The 16,699-nt window shown below is 35.8% G+C and overlaps 1 protein-coding gene across 1 annotated transcript in view; it reads right to left on the reverse strand.

Moving 5' to 3' along the window:
* Window positions 1-448: 448 nt before the first annotated feature.
* The window catches only part of PURG (purine rich element binding protein G), a 37,384-nt gene continuing 21,133 nt past the window's right edge, over window positions 449-16,699 (reverse strand). Inside the window, exon 3 of the mRNA XM_015145122.3 lies at window positions 449-1,348. Within this exon, the coding sequence (XP_015000608.1) occupies window positions 1,244-1,348 (105 nt within the window). The 3' untranslated portion in view covers window positions 449-1,243. The remainder of the gene's footprint in view (window positions 1,349-16,699) is intronic.

The raw sequence follows: 16,699 nt of genomic DNA on the forward strand, positions 1-16,699 counted from the left end.
CTGGAAAATTCAAAATTAATTTTTTGTCACTATTTTCATACATGGGGAGTGAACTTTTAATATCAGCATATAGAAATGGCCTTTTCAATGTCATTTGAGTTGCAATAAAGGTTTTGAAGGCATACTTGCTTTCATGCAAATGTTATCTCCTGGCTCAACCAGGTGCTAAAACCTTATTAATAAATTACAAAATAGATAAAGGCACTGTAATAGACTGGATTGGCACATTTTTGATCTTCTCAACTTACTCATTTCCAGTTCTGATAGGTCTAGTTTCTGTAGATCCTACCTAAACATGATTTTGGAAGCCAGACAAACTGCATTTAAATTTATAAAGATACCATGAATTGGGGGGCACAAATGATATAATGAAATAAACACAAAATCAACTTTTGGGGTCCAACAGAGCTGAGATGCTTTCTGTAAAATAATTAAGAATCCAAACTAATCACACATATAAACAAGTTTATTAGATTGTCAGTGATACTTTGAGACAAATTCAAGTTATTTTATTTTACTTCATATAAACAGAGGAAGGGAGGAAAGTTTTAAACTTCAAGCTTTGTTCAGCATGTGTGCAGTTAGCATCCACAAAAGCACCATTGGGTATGGGAGAATTAGCACCACAGAATTTTAGGACCTAACTGTTAACATGCATCACTGAAAAACTTGGAACATAAAAACTGAAGTAGTACGTGGTATGGTCTATTATAAACAATACAAGGCAATTTATGATTTGTTTTCATACAGTACAATACAATCACAATAAATGAGAATCTTTTAAGAACAATACGGGACAAAAACCACCTTGTACCCTGTTAACACTAAAGCAGTTACAGATTTAAAAAAATGTTTCTGGTAAGAGGCAGTGGGTTGAAATTATCCCTCCCCCTCAATTTTTAAATTCAGAGTTATATAGTTACATGATCTCTTAAGAAAGTATTTTCAAATCTATACGTCTCTCTACCTCAAGGCTGACAAATGGTGGTTTGAAAACAGAAAGGCTTGATGAATGAAAAAAAAAAAACAAAACCCAAAAACTGGATAGAGTCGAAAAGTACTTCAATGTGGTGGAAATTATTCCACATAAGATCAGTTTGGAAATGATGCCAGTGGTGTTGATATTTGTCTTCCCTTCTGTGGAGGAATGTCAAGTACTGAGGGCTTACATTCATGATGAACTTCAGTTCATTTCTTTCACCGAATGCCTTTATTCTGAGGTGTAACATAAGAGATTTATTCCTTATTCCTCAACTGTTTTTGTAGTATCATGGGGCTGTTCCTTATGCTTGATTTGACAACAGTGAAAAAGGTTGATATTCTCTCTGGATTTGGGGTAATTTGTGAGCTAAAGAAAAAATATTAATTTGAATTTAGCAAACATGAAGTTTTCAAGGGAGTTCCACTATTTTCACAGTACAAACCCATAATTAAACTCGTTGAAAACCTTTCTGTTAGAAAGCATGTAACAAACCCTCAATTTTTAGTTGTGTCTAGGCCAATTTTGGCATATTTGAAGCTACTGCATAAGAAATGTGTAATAAGGATCGATAGATACAGGTATATTCAGATCTCAATACATTGATGCCAAGGAAAATATAATTTTACTCACCAAGAGAAGAATATACCTTGAAGCATCTATGCAGACACATGAATCAATCATGTATCTGCCCAACTTCTAATTCTGGAATAGTGATAACAGGGTCATTTAGGAAAAAGTACTCAATTACAGTACGGCAGCAATTTTATGTTGTATATATTTAACAGCAAAACATTTTTGAAAATAGAAATCAGTACTATATGGTAAGTTTACAATTCACCATTTCTATATTTGTAATACATGCGTTTATTTGTTTTCCAAGTTTTAAAAAATCCCACTAGGACCAACATCTTTCAGAACAACAATCTAACATTAAACAAAACTTCCTAAGGAAAATATTTAGCATCACAGAGAGTTGAGAAACGTCTGTTACTCAGCATCACAAAATACTCAATAGGTCTACATTGAAGATTGTTCATGCCATGACATTAACACACCTTTGGGTTAATATATCCTATTTTTAAAAGAAAACAAAGAACCAAACCAAAACAACTGACATGGAATTTGTGTTTGGTCTCTCCCCTTCACAAGGACAGACCTCTGAAGGACAGACCTCTGATAAACTTGACTCCTTTCTATATCATGTAATGATCAGACTGTCTAGGAAACTGCATGTACAGTTAGCAAAACATTTAAAATTAGAGATGGAAAAATGGCCACCACAGAGAATGACTTAAAGATAAGGAAACTTATAGAAAAATGTGTTTTTGTAAAAGTGTACTGCCCCTCAAGCAAAAAAGAAAGTGGAGTTTGTCCACTTTGAAATATTTTTCTGTTGAAAACATTTCTTGGATAAAAGCCTATCCTTATGAATGTCAGAAAGATGTTAAGGTTTAACTTGAGAGGGTTGAACCCTTTTGAAAAAATTATCCTATGCTTTTTCTGCTGAACTAAATTCTTTGTATAAATCAAGTACTAATTTTCTGAAGAGGAAACAGCTATACACAGCAGCACATCCAGGTTGATGATTTAAATTTGATAGTTCACCAGGTGTGGCTGACTTGAGCAAAAAAGAAACAAACGGATGTTTTAATGTTTTAGAATTACACTAAAAAATCTCAACTAAAGCAAAATTGAATTATAAGGGACCGGCTTAATGATTGCCTTTACCTTTGATCAACATTTCAAGACAAGGTAGTACCAATTAAAAGTAAGATTTAAAAATAAAAACTGTCCAAAAATTGTTCAATGAAAAACTCTTCAAATCTGACATTTTAAAATCTCAAATGATTGTAGACTAACTTAGACTAACAGTCTTATTATCACATGTTCTTTTGTTATTCTTGAGTTTTATGTCTGTATTGTTCATTGGTTATATCGTTAACAATTTTTCTGTTAAGTTACAATAGTTTGAATTGACACATTATACTATAAGAGGCTTTAGAAAAACATGTAACTAGGATAAATTTATAAAAGGATAAAGAATAATTTAAGGGATTTTTGACATATTCTATACAGACGAATAGCTAGTTCAAGGTAATAAAGTGCCTTCTTTTCCAGGTAATTAATTTATCATTAAAATATTTTAAGGCTTTATAAGAAACTCAATGCTATCAGAAGTTTGATAGTATATGGAGTTATGTTATTAATTAGCATTCTTTTGTAGCTTTTATTTCGTGTAATCTTCAATCCATAAGATATTAATAAATTTTAATAATTAGCAGCTTAAAATTACAAATTTGAATTGTCAATTCTGAATTCACTTTGTGGGAAAAAAATTTCTAAATGCTGTGATAGACTCATGTTGCTTGTGAACAATAAGTTTATGATGTAATATACAGCAGCCAATGCCCCTCAGAAAATTCAACAGAATTTTTAATCCCATGGCAAACAGAGCCATCATTTTATCCATTCATTCATATATCCTGCTATCTATACATTTAAAATGATCATGCAGGCCTAAACAAAAAAGGCCAGAGAAAACCTAGTAAATTTTTCAGGTACAGGCACAATGAATATTTTTTATTGCAACAGCTTATGCATAATCTATATTGGTGCCAACATCTAAAGTTAAGCATTTATATTTATTTTTATTTTGCTTCTACTACCCATGGGTGCATGACAGTAAAATACTGGTAACCTAATAGAATGTACGTGTATGTGTGTATATATATATAAAAAATAGCTTATATATATGTGATACCCATAATAATACAGAATTCTGATTCTTCCAAGTCTTGTCATTTCTCTTTAGGGGATATGGGTGTGTTTTAAGCACTTCTGTGTACTTAGTTGCCTTGGCAGCTCCAGAGTTTAGATAAATTATGACTATATGGACATCAACTACTCAATTATTTATGACCAATGAAAACTAATTAAAATGTTTGAATATTCTTTTCCAGTAATTCAGTTATTTTTATCAGAAAATTACTAAAATCAGGCACAAGATTAAGTGGTCATGATACTTAAAATATTCTTCTGGTTACCACTGGATTAATTTAAAATGGTTCTTAAGTTAAAGGTTTTGAAGTTAGGATAGAGGAGGAAAGCTAAAACTCATTGCAAAGAATGGTTTAAGTTAAACATTCCATGTAATTACAAAAACAGGAATTACCAGTAGGAAAAAAGTGCTAGTCTTAAAATTGGGTTTGGTTTTGACTCTAAAGCCTAGTAAGAATAATTACTGGGAATTAGAAAAAAAATCAAATGGCATTAACCTTTATAATTGCACATTCCTTTACCAAAGTGCCACAAGTTGCCAAATGTTTTTCTAAAATGCACAATGCTACTTTTCAAAATCTAAATACATATACAGTTTTACTTTTTCATACCGGTATAGTACAGATTCATACATTTAGCACAAATATAACCAAGAAGATGATACTTTCTAGAAACAGTATAGTCTTTGTTTTTTGTTTTAAACAACTGTTAAGAGCCTTTGTGATTATGAGGATTCCAATCCAAGTACTCTATAGTCAAAGCATTACCATACAACCTGAAAACATCATGATGGTTTGTTTAGGCAAATTTTAGTAATACTCTGCCATGCAATGCACATAAGTCACATGTGTTTTCCTTTAAAATAAAAAAAAAACCCCACACTGGTTTAATTACCCTGTTTTTATCTATTTGTCTACATATACATCTTGTCTTCAATCACTGAACTGACAATATATGTAACAATCAAGTTTTGAAAACAGTATTAAACACTGAAGTTTCTAGCCTTAACTGGTTATTCCTATAAAGTCCAGCAAAAATGTCTGATGCATGGGTTATTAATTTTCATGCTTCTATTTCTTTACTCTAAATAGAAACACTAAATGGAAATGTTCAGAGATAATATAATGACAAAAGGACAGTAGAGAACAAAGCACCAACATGTGGAACAAGTAAAATAATATGCAACTGTGTGGAGGTTCTCTGTATTACCTAATTTGGCAAATCAGGGATGACAATAAAAAATGAAGATCTCTTACTCATGTAATAATCACATTGATATATATTTGCAAATAAATGGAATGCACAGAAAGTTAAATTTTGAATATTTTTGTTGTTTCTGAGTGTGATAAAACTAGAGTTGCCTCATTATAAATTAAGATTCTCCCCCACCCCAAAGTTATATTGTTCAGAGGAGAGACAGAATGTAAGATTATGATTCTCTGTGACAGATGACCTGGGCTCTGCTATGCCACAGGCTAACCTCTGTGGTGTAGTGCCCCATTTAATTAGGGTGAAAGCTGGTAGGAACATAAAAGTACTAAAGTTAAAATTAGGATTAGTTCATAGTCAAAGAACATTAAATAACTGTCTAAATGGGTCCCTTCCTTGAGCATCTGAATCTTAGGTATAAGAATGACTATATAAAAGCATCTTAAAGATATGGCCCATTCTATGAATTCATCTTTTGAGGGTGTACAATGGGATATAAATTGGCATCCTCATCTTCTGAGAGAATTAACAAACTTTAAAAACATAACTAAAATCAGAAAAGATCAGGCATGATAAATCACTGATAGCTCCCCCAAACCCAACATACTGGTAGGTTAATCACAGGACAGATTCATCTTATTTAACAAACCTTCCTACAGTTTCTGAGTATTAGAATATAATCCATTGTTTGTGAATAATAGTCTTGGATAGTTTCAGCATTTAAATATTGGAGAAATACTTCTGATAAACATTGAAATACAGAAACTCTTAATAGAAGCTGCAGATTTATAGAAACTTCATAGTATGTATGATATTCCAACTATATTTAGCTCACGTAATACCCAAAATAATATAAGATTCCACAGTTTATCTTGTTAATACACACAGGTATTTTCTCAACTTTGTAAAAGCTAGGCAACTGTATTTACCTAAAATAGCTTTAACGTGGTAGTGGTCCTACAGTGTTGACATAAATACTGAACATACCTATGAGAATCATTTCCACCCTATAATTTAATATTGTTTTCTTTTATTCAGCTGCTTTGTAGCTCTTTCCATTTCCAAAATGCTTCACAACGAATTATAACAGTTATTTCTCACTGTATCCCAATGAACAAGGCAAAGTTAATACATTGCTTGTGCAGTGGTTCAGGTGCACAGGTTGATAATGATCCTATGTAACTTCTCTGCTCTCTGGGCAGTTATCTAGCATTGTCCATGTTGTGAGAACCTATGCTGTATGCTCTTTGGGACCAAAGACTGGATCTTGTTGTCTGCTATATTATCCAGACCCAGAGAAACTGTTAGCTCATACCACAGGCAAAATAAATATCTATTGATTTAAAGAATGAATGAGAAATGAGAGTGAGAAAACAGAAACAAAGAACTTCACTGTAACACTCTCCTACCCCTAACCCCCACAAAAAGCTGTGCTGGTTCACTTTGGCTTCACCCATACAATGGGATGGGTAGTATTACTTGTCTTAAAGAATAGGATAGTATTACTCACTCTTGAAATGGTACTCTTGAATCGGGTAGTATTACTCTTGAATAGGGTAGTATTACTCACTCCTGAATCGTTATGGCAAAAACCATATGATATATTTTCCAGAGTACCAATGACATAATTGACTATTACTACAACTACTTCTAAAACTCTGAATTACTCATCTTTACCTTTGCCAAGCATTTAAATTAAAAGTTGTGCATCTGGTAGACTATTCTTTTCTTAAGCTAATTCAGGCATAATGAATCAAGGAAATAATCCTCAGAGCTGCAATCATTAGCATGAATATGGAGAATATCAGAGGGAATTAAAAGACAATTACACATATACACAAAGTGGATCTGGGGACTACTGGTTCTTCGTTGTTTTGGAAATTAGGGCAGGAAAGCTAAGACCTGTAAAAAGGTAATAATTATATTGAACTATTGAATACTGAGAGGTAAGACTTGATGATGTTGAAAGTCTCTTCTAGCTCTAAAATTCTATATTATGCTAACTAGTTCTTCCTCTGATAAGATGGGAATCTGTACAGTATTCAAAATAGATTTTTTTTTTTTTTAAGAAAAGGATAGTTGAATCCAAAAAGTTTGATGTTTTGGAACTCTTGAACAACTGTATTAAACATTTTCTTTAAACCACCATTACTCCTTTTGCAAAGATACCATGTAAAATATTTTATTTTATTTTTATTTTTCTTGAGACAGGGTCTCTGTCTGAAGCCCAGGCTGGGGTGCAATAGCGTGATCTCGGCCCACTGCAACCTCTGCCTTCTGGGTTCAAATGATTCTCCTGGCTCAGCCTCCCAAGTAGCTGGGATTACAGGCACCCGCCACCATGCCTGGCTAATTTTTGTATTTTTAGTAGAGACGGTGCTTCACCATGTTGGCCAGGCTGGTCTCGAACTCTTGATCTCAGGTGATCCACTTGCCTCGGCCTCCCAAAGTGCTAGGATTACAGGCATGAGCCACCGTGCCCGGCCGAGATCTCTTTTACCTTTCTAACATTAAATGGATAGCACTGTTCATATTCAAATGGGAACAAAGACCATATCCTCATTTTTTCATCTGGAAACAAACATTATCAGCAGTTAATTAAAATTAATTACTACAACCAAAACGATAATGAACTGTTTAGAGACTTCAATTCATACTTTTGAGCGATTGCTCAAAAGCACTTATCAATCTTGAGAAGATATATCCTTGAGGCTTAGTATGACAGCACTGTAAGCTGCCTTTCTGGGTTAAATTATACCAACAAGATTCTCTTAGTAATTCAAATGTAACTGCTTTTGTATGAGAAATGAGACTTAGGCCAAATTCTACACTAAAGTAGGTCATGTTAAAGGGAAGATTCATTTAAGTATTTTTGGAATTATCAGAATGAAATATGAAGATGGTAAAACAACTTAGGAACCTGAAGAAAAAAGTTAAGTATGACAGGGGAAAAGGAAAGCGCAGGTATTTCAGTGGGAGGTGAAGGAAATGAGAAAAGCGAATGAGAAGTATTTCAACAACGGGAATAATCTGAAACTTTATCAGTGTTCTCTCAGTAATCAGGCTACATTTCTTATTTCTTTTGCATACCATTATTTTTCTTTTCCCACTGAAGTGATATAAGCATTATAGTACTATATGGCTGCTATTTTTTTCTGGCTGAATAATTGTATAAATATAGAAAACTGGCCGGGCACGGTGCCTCACACCTGTCATCCCAGCACTTTGGGAGGCCACAGTGGGCAGATCATTGACGTCAGGAGTTTGAGACCAGCCTGGCCAACATGGCAAAACCCCATCTCTACTAAAAATACAAACATTAGCCAGGCATAGTGGTGCCCACTTGTAATCCCAGCTACTTGGGAGGCTGAGGCAAGAGAATCACCTGAACCTTGGAGGTGGAGGTTGCAATGAACTAAGATTGCCCCACTGCACTCCAACCTGGGTGACAGAGCAAGACGCCATCTCAAAAAAAAAAAAAAAAAAAAAAAAAAAAAAAACAGGCCATATTAACTATTTGTAAAAGTAAGAAAATGGCTGTTGGTATGTGACAATGTTTTGGGATCCCTTTGTACTCCTGCAGCTCCTTATTTCAGTCTTGAAGGTGAAGATGGTAAGAATGGGGGTGGACTAGCCAAAGGCCAGCTCAATCCTCTCCTTTATTATGTCGAAATTCAGCCACTTTTTTGGTAACTATAGAATTTTCTTGAAAAAGACAATAAGCAGAAAGTAAAAATTCACCCTTTAGATTTGTTGGTATACAATTCACTATGGCTCCCCAGAATCACAGCATAATCTTTGCTTAAATTTACTGCCACTCCCCAGAATCTCAGTGAATCTTTGCATAACATGACAAACAATTTAATTAGGACTTTCAGAAGAACAAAAATGCAATCTGGATGCTGCTGTTACTGTATCTACTCTTGTTTCATTTATATAATATTTGCTTGAAATTACAGATCAAAATGAGTTTCTAATAATAAAACTGAGTTCATCAGGTCTAAATTACATAATTTTAAGAGGGCATAAAACCTCCTGAGGCATCATCACATTGATAAACAAGTAAAGCATTCTTTCCAGCATGTTTTGATAATGGAGATACTATAAGAAGAATATCCTTGGCTGGGCACAGTGGCTCATGCAGGTAATCCCAGCACTTCTTTGGAAGCCCGAGGTGGGTGGATCACTTGAGGTCAGGAGTTGGAGACCAGCCTGGCTAACATGGTGAAACCCCATCTCTACTAAAAATACAGAAATTAGCTGGGCGTGGTGGCAGGTGCCAGCTACTAGGAAGGCTGAGGCAGGAGAATTGCTTGAACCTGGGAGGCGGAGGTTGCAGTTACAGTGAGCCAAAATTGTGCCACTGCACTCCAGACTGGGCAACAGAGCAAGACTCTGTCTCAAAAAAAAAAAAAAAAAAAAAGAATATCCTTAAATGGGATTATTTTTCACAACTAGTTTCTGAAGTCAAAGCAGAACTATAAAGCGACGGAAAGAGTAATAGTTTTATGGCTGTTACAATTGCTGATGTGAACTCAGGTTCCGTTTTTAATAATTCAGTCTTTCAAAAGAGTAGCTCTTGATGCATATAACGCTAATTAAGGTGGGAAAGTTGTTCAGATGTTAGAAGTACTGTCACTTAATATTAATATAAGAGGATATTTTCTCCCCCTGCATTCTTACTACAGGTTTGCTGCCATGATTTTAATAGTAGTTACGTGTCAATCAAGATCTTCAGTGACGATCTGCTTATTTCTTGCCTGTTTTAAAAAAGTATCATCAGCAATAAAAGAAACACTCTACTGACGGACTCAAAAACATGGACAATCTCAAAATTATTATGTTGAGTGAAATAAGCCAAACAGAGAAAAATACATGCAGACCAGGCATGGTGGCTCAGGCCCGTAATCCTAGCACTTTAGGAGGCTGAGATGGGCAGATCACCTGAGCTCAGGAGTTTGAGACCAGCCTGGGCAACATAATGAAACCTCATCTCTACAAAAACTACAAAAGTTAGCTGGGCGTGCTGGCATGTGCCTGTAGTCCCAGCTACTTGGGAGGCTGAGGCATGAGAATTGCTTAAACCTGGGGGGTAGAGGTTGCAGCGAGCTGAGATCGTGCCGCTGCACCTCAGCCTGGGTGAGAGTGAGATCCTGTCACCAAAACAAAACAAAACAAAACAAAACAAAACAAAAATACATGCAATTAACAGGGGATTCCAGAATAGACAAAACTAACCTGTGGTGACAAAAATCTGCTCAGTGGTTGCTTTTGGAAGTCAGGGTCGGGGGAGTGTTGACCAGGGAGGGGTACATGGGAACTTTCTAGGGTGACAGAAATGTGTCTTCAAATTCATCGAATCTGACTGCATGACATGCTAAGATCTGAGCATTTCATTAAATTATATCTTAATAAAAATGTTAAAATGCATTACAATGAAACACAACATTCCTTCTAAGGCATCAGAAGCTCCTTGGCATTTTTGTTTTTCTTTTTTTTTTTCATTTCAAAACTTCTCCCTTCAAACCACCACGCAGAGAACAATATGCTCTGGAAAGGGATTCATGACTAATTCTCTACGGAGGACACGGGTTTTATATCGGGGCTACTAGTGGAGCAATAAGACACCATGAGTAGAGAAAGGAGACTGATGCACTTAAAACTTTTAGGTGGGAAGGAAACAAGATTTTACCTTATGCTGCTTGGTGCACAGTCAAGTGTATATATGGTCTATCACACTTTAAAATCATGTTGAATGCCAGTGTCTGGGAGCCTAACTTATGACTAACTTACCACTTCAAATCTAAGGGACCACTCGTTCATCAGCTTTAAAGAGGTTACATTCAGAGTCAAATATCCAATGAATTCCCAGTTTCCTACAGAAATAACTTATTACACTATCTGACAATTCTAAAAATAAATAAGTGAGAAAATTCTATTGGTTTTGAGAAGAAAACAGTAATGACCTCGACAGAATTTATCCACGTCATGCCAAATATTCATCTACAAAATTAAAACCGTCATCAGAAGGCCAGGCGTGGTGGCTCATGGCTGTAATCCCAGCACTTTGGGAGGCCGAGGGGGGTGGATCACAAGGTCAGGAGATTGAGACCAGCCATGGCCAATATGGTGAAACCCCTTCTCTACTAAAAAATACAAAAATTAGCCGGGTGTGGTGGTGGGCGCCTGTAGTCCCGGCTACTCAGGAGGCTGAGGCAGGAGAATAGCTCCGTCTCAAAAAAACAAAAAACAAAACAAAACAAAAAAGCAAAAGAAACCCTATCATCAGAAGTCAGACAATTATTTCTCTAATTTACTTCGTTTTGTAATTCCAAGTGAAACCCACCAAAGGCATTTGCTATCCCAAATCCACCTATAACATACAAACACATCTAAAACATGTAATTTTACTATTCATTATCATCTCCACCTTAGGTTAGAGGGGAAAAATAAAAGTAGTGAGCAATTTCCCTAGTACAATGCTGGAGGAACTCAATATAGATTTGTTGAATAAATAAACGAATGTTCTCATTCCCCTTGAATTGCCATTTCTTACCTCACAGTGTCTTCTAACTCAACATTACACATTCAATATGGTTAAAAAGGAAAAGCATAGGCACAATACTTAGTTTTTTTTAAAAAGCTCTGAAACTCCCAAGCCATACATTATATTGCTACTGCTATTATGTTATTATTAACATAAAAATTGCATAAATATATCTTGACCCAACTGTAAAAATGATAAATTGATACTACAGATTCTTAGCTATCAAGTCTTCCTTTTAAAAATTCAATTAGTGACACTAAAGGACATTATCTGCTTCTCTAGAGTGAACAATAAAAAGTTTTGGGATCAACAAAAACGACAGTCATGTGGTATTTCATGTCAACATTTCTGAGAGTGAGAGGAATCATTAGTATCAAAGGAAAATCGCGTTCTAAGAGCTAGATGATAGAAAAAATATGTTCAAATAAGAAAGAGGAAAATCTCAGTATTAAGATGGTGGTCGGGTAAAAGCTGTTTATGACAGTCACTGGGGCTTAAATTATAATGGTTCCTTACTATCCTGAAATTGAAGATTGAAGTGCGCATCAACCTTCAAAAAGCTATTTTTTTTCAGAGTCAAATGACCCATGAACATACTCTTATAATAATGCTTTCAACTTGAAAATAAAGAGGTGAGAAAACTCTTCTAGTTGAAGGATAAAAACAAATATTCGGAATGACGCCTATATAATCTCACTGATTTTGAAGCCAAATCAGTGTAATTAGAGAAACAGACACTGAACAGTGGAAGGACCACTTAATAACGTCTAGTTCAAGTTCTGAAACGACTAGTTAACTGATGTCAAAGTCATACAAATATTTGTTCTATCTCTTGTAAAATGAGAGTGTTATATTACCCCCAAACACACCTTCAGCCAAAAAACGATCAAAGTCAATGGTAGATCTAGATGAGAAAAACTGTAGGTACTAGGAAATAGGTGAATGTAATCCTTTTAGCGCTGGAGCAATTGGTCCCCCAATCATGCAGACAGCGTAATGATTATGTTTTTTTAAAAAAGAAAAAAACAAAGCTGTTCTGATTTCCTCTAGAATAAAACTATGCTTCAATTATTTTCCAGTCTGTGGAGAGTTTATGCATTTTCTTAATGGTGTCTTTTGATGAGTAGGAAATTTTAATTTTGATGGAGTCTAATGTATTGTCTTTTTCTTTTATAATTAGTGCTTTTTGTTTCCTGTGCAAGAAATTTTTGCCTGCACAATTGTGCACTTTTATATTTGACTGAAAACAGTTTCGTGAGATTATAAGCAGCCCAATTCCCTTGCAGCTGCTACACCTAAAGGTTCTGATGGTAAAAGGAGGCTCCGTTTGAATTTTGCATAATTTTGTTATACTTTCCAGGGAACCATCCGTTCTGTGGGTTGAAAAGAATTAATAATGACGTTAATTAATATTTGCTAAATGCTTTGATTACATGACATTTTGTTAACAGCTTTATGTACCTGAAGGCATTTAACTTTCTTTTTTTCTGAGATGAAATCTTGCTTTGTTGCCCAGCCTGGAGCACAGTGGCAGGATCTCGGCTCACTGCCACTGCAACCTCCGCCTCCTGGGTTCAAGCAATTCTCCTGCCTCAGCCTCCCTAGTAGCTGGGATTACAGCTGCGCGCCACCATGCCTGGTTAATTTTTGTATTTTTAGTAAAGATGGGGTTTCACCATGTTGGGGAGGCTGGTCTTGAATGCCTGATCTCAGGTGATCCACCCGCCTCGGCCTTCCAAAGCACTGGGATTACAGGTGTGAGCCACTGCGCCCAGTAGCATTTAACTTTTTTAAGAGAATTCTGGTTGACTCTAGGTTCTGTGAGGGCAGGGAACCTTACATTTTGTTATCAATATAATCCTCTGAACTTTGAAGATTGCCCAGCACATAGTAGGTGATTGATAAATATACAATGAATGATGAGTGAATAAATTCTCACAACTCTATACAGTTATATAAACTGCTCCAAATTATACAATAAAGGACAGAATTTGGACTTGAACCCAGGACTGGCTGACACCAAGGTCTGTTCTGTTTACACTTTATAGTAGGCCACTGAGATTGCCTGATAACTTTCAGGGATCCAATACCTAAAAATACAGCTGAAATTACTGCTATTGCTTAAGGGGGTAGAGGAAGTGGATTAAAATCATTGTTGTTTTCTTCTCCTGGCAAAAGGCAAGTGTGGAACTCCTATCAAGCTCCTCCTTGATAATCTTAGCCGTATCGATCTGACTTTTACGTTTATAACTATATGATAATTTGTGCGGATTAAGCCAATCTGAAACTTTTATGGCCATAAATACAGAAACAGAATAATTCAGTCAGGCGCAGTGGCTCACTTGTAATTCCAGCACTTTGGGAGGTCAAGATGGGTGGATCACTTGAGGTCAGGAGTTCAACACCAGTCTGGCCAACATGGTGAAACCCTATCTCTGTCAAAAAATACAAAAATTAGCTGGGCGTGGTGGCGTGCACCTGTAGCCCCAGCTACTCGGGGGGGCTGGGGTGGGAGAAGCACTTGAACCCCGGAGGTGGAGGTTGTAGTGAGCTGAGATTGCACCACTGCACTCTAGCCTGGGTGACAGAGACCTTGTCTCTAAAAAAACGAAAAACACACACAAAAAAACCACCAGAATAATTCAATCTGCATGTAAGAATTCAGAATTTAGTCTGCTAGTTCCTCAGTAGTGCTACAAAACCATGGTTAACTGGGAATGTCAGGGAGCGAAGTCATTTACTTAACAGCAATTCCTAGGTAATAGTATGCTTTTAATCCTATTGAAACGGAAATATTTCTAATATGTATTATTTTGATTTTCTGCTTTAATAAATACAGCTTAATAAACATGATTAAATTTTGCATGCGCAAATGAGAACACTGCAGTGCTCTAGGGCCTTCACTGTCAACAACTGTAATCATGGTACTGATGAAGACGAAGAACAGTGGGTTCTTGAGTAGGTTTCATAAAACCTGGATCATTCCTTTCAAACAGGTTTCTGAAAAAGTCTGCTTCTAACTTATTATGTGGTCATTTATCTCTTGTTCATAAGCATGTAGAGGGTAAACCAGCCTAGGCAACATAGTGAGACTCCGTGTCCACAAAAAATAGAAAAAATAGCTGGGCGTGGTGGTGCACGCCTGTAGTCCCAGCTACTCGGGAGGCCGAGGCCGGAAGATCACGTAAGCCCTGGAAGTCAAGGCTGCAGTGAGCCGACACCGCACCACTGCACTCCAGCCTGGGTGACACAGCAAGACCCTGTCTCGAAAAAATAAAAAATAAATTAAAAAAAGAATGCAGGGAAAAGATTTACTAGATGTTTAATTAACCAAAATTATGCAAATGAAGTAGTTTTACCTCTTAAATCCTCTAAACGATATCACTTTTGGAGGGCTATTCTTCAATGCAGGTGCCATGACAAGATTTGGGTTAACAGGTGAGGAAAGGTCAAATTCTGGAAGATTAGCTACGGTGGGAAGCTCAGGCAGGGAGTCTTAAGCACAGAGGACAAAGGCTCAGAGTTTGAGGCAGAGGCTGAGGACGGCAAGCAGCTGGTGCACAGACATGAGCACCAATGTAATGAGTTGCTAGGCCTTCTGCCAGGGCCAAAACCAACAGTGTACTGAGTGCAGAATTGAGTCTAAAGATGTGATGAAAGCAAAAAAAATACTGAGATTGCATTTCAAAAAACTCTTTAAATGAGCTATAAACATATATGCTTAATTTTGCCAAATTTTGATTTCAAGTTTACCTCTTTAAATTTCTATGTTATTATTAATATAAAAGGCTTCAATGAGCAGTGGGCTTGTTAAAACCCTGGTATTTTCATTAGGCAGCTAAGTGATTACAGCAAATCATTTCACCTGCTGGGCTTTGGTTTTCTTCAACTGTTAAGTAGGGATAGTCATGTTGAACTAATCTAAATCAGGAGTTTCATCAGGGTACAATGAGGTATAATAGATGAAAGAACTTAGAAAAAGATTTTAACCTATATGTAAATTATTATAATTTAAAATTACACATTCTTTTTATATTTAATTGAATTAGAAAATATTTCATAATTAATGACCAGTTATGGAAAACTTTCAGGACAAATTTTTTGTACTCATGATTAACTGAATTTATCTATTAATTGTCTTCATTGCAGTGTCTCTATAGTGAAAATTATTACAACTGTGGATTTACTAACACAGAGGTGTCAGTAATATCTCATTTGGTTGGCTAAGACATTGGTGAGATAGTCATCATAGCTGAGAACACTGATGGATTTTTGTCAATCCAAACATATGAGGAGAAAAAGAATTTGTGAATATATTGCATATGCAATGAGAGTGAAATAAAATTAAAGTGAGGATGAATACAAAAGCCTGGGGCAGGAAGGGCTAACATGTGACATGTATATAACTACCCCTTCCTTTCCTCATCTAACTGCCCATCAACATACAGAAATCATCACAGTCTTTTACCATGGGCTTGAATGGAGCTTCACAATCATCTCCAACCTAGACTCAGGTAGTCATTACCACTTGAACACAATGGCACATGAGATGAAACAGAATAGTTATTTTCACCCTAGGACATCAAGGCAGATTTGGAATGAGGAAGACAGAATTATTGTTTAAAATAGTATCATTGTATTTCTCTAAATCTGCATCAATGAAATATATTTTGACACTATGACAGTATGTAGATAGTTAATCATATTTAAAGGATAACTTGTTAAGGGAAAAATAATGCATAGCATTTTATACTAGATAGCTTCAAATACACTTCCATATATACCAACACACTGTCTGGCACATGGCAGATAATCAAATACTTATCTGTTGAATGAACAAAATGATACTGTAATTAGGCTCCAAAAGCTGCTTTGAATCAAGTAACTTTGGACATGGCACACTTAAAGCTAACGGCAGTGAAATATTTGTCTTTCCTAAGTTACTGTATCCCTAGTCCCTAGCACAGAGCCTGGCAAAAAGTAGCCACTCAATGTCCCTTGAATGAGTAGAGGAACAGCATCACTTATCCATTAAGCAAGGGAAAGAATATTTCTGAAATAAAATTTAGGGTGTGCAGGCAACAAAACATCCCTTAATTGTGAGTCATCTTTGAAATAAAGATGACATAGCATTTTTTGTTACATTTTAAAACTATCACTTTCATTAACAATTGTTGCCATTT

Source organism: Macaca mulatta, chromosome 8, assembly GCF_049350105.2.
Source record: "Macaca mulatta isolate MMU2019108-1 chromosome 8, T2T-MMU8v2.0, whole genome shotgun sequence".
NCBI classification, from domain to species: domain Eukaryota; kingdom Metazoa; phylum Chordata; class Mammalia; order Primates; family Cercopithecidae; genus Macaca; species Macaca mulatta.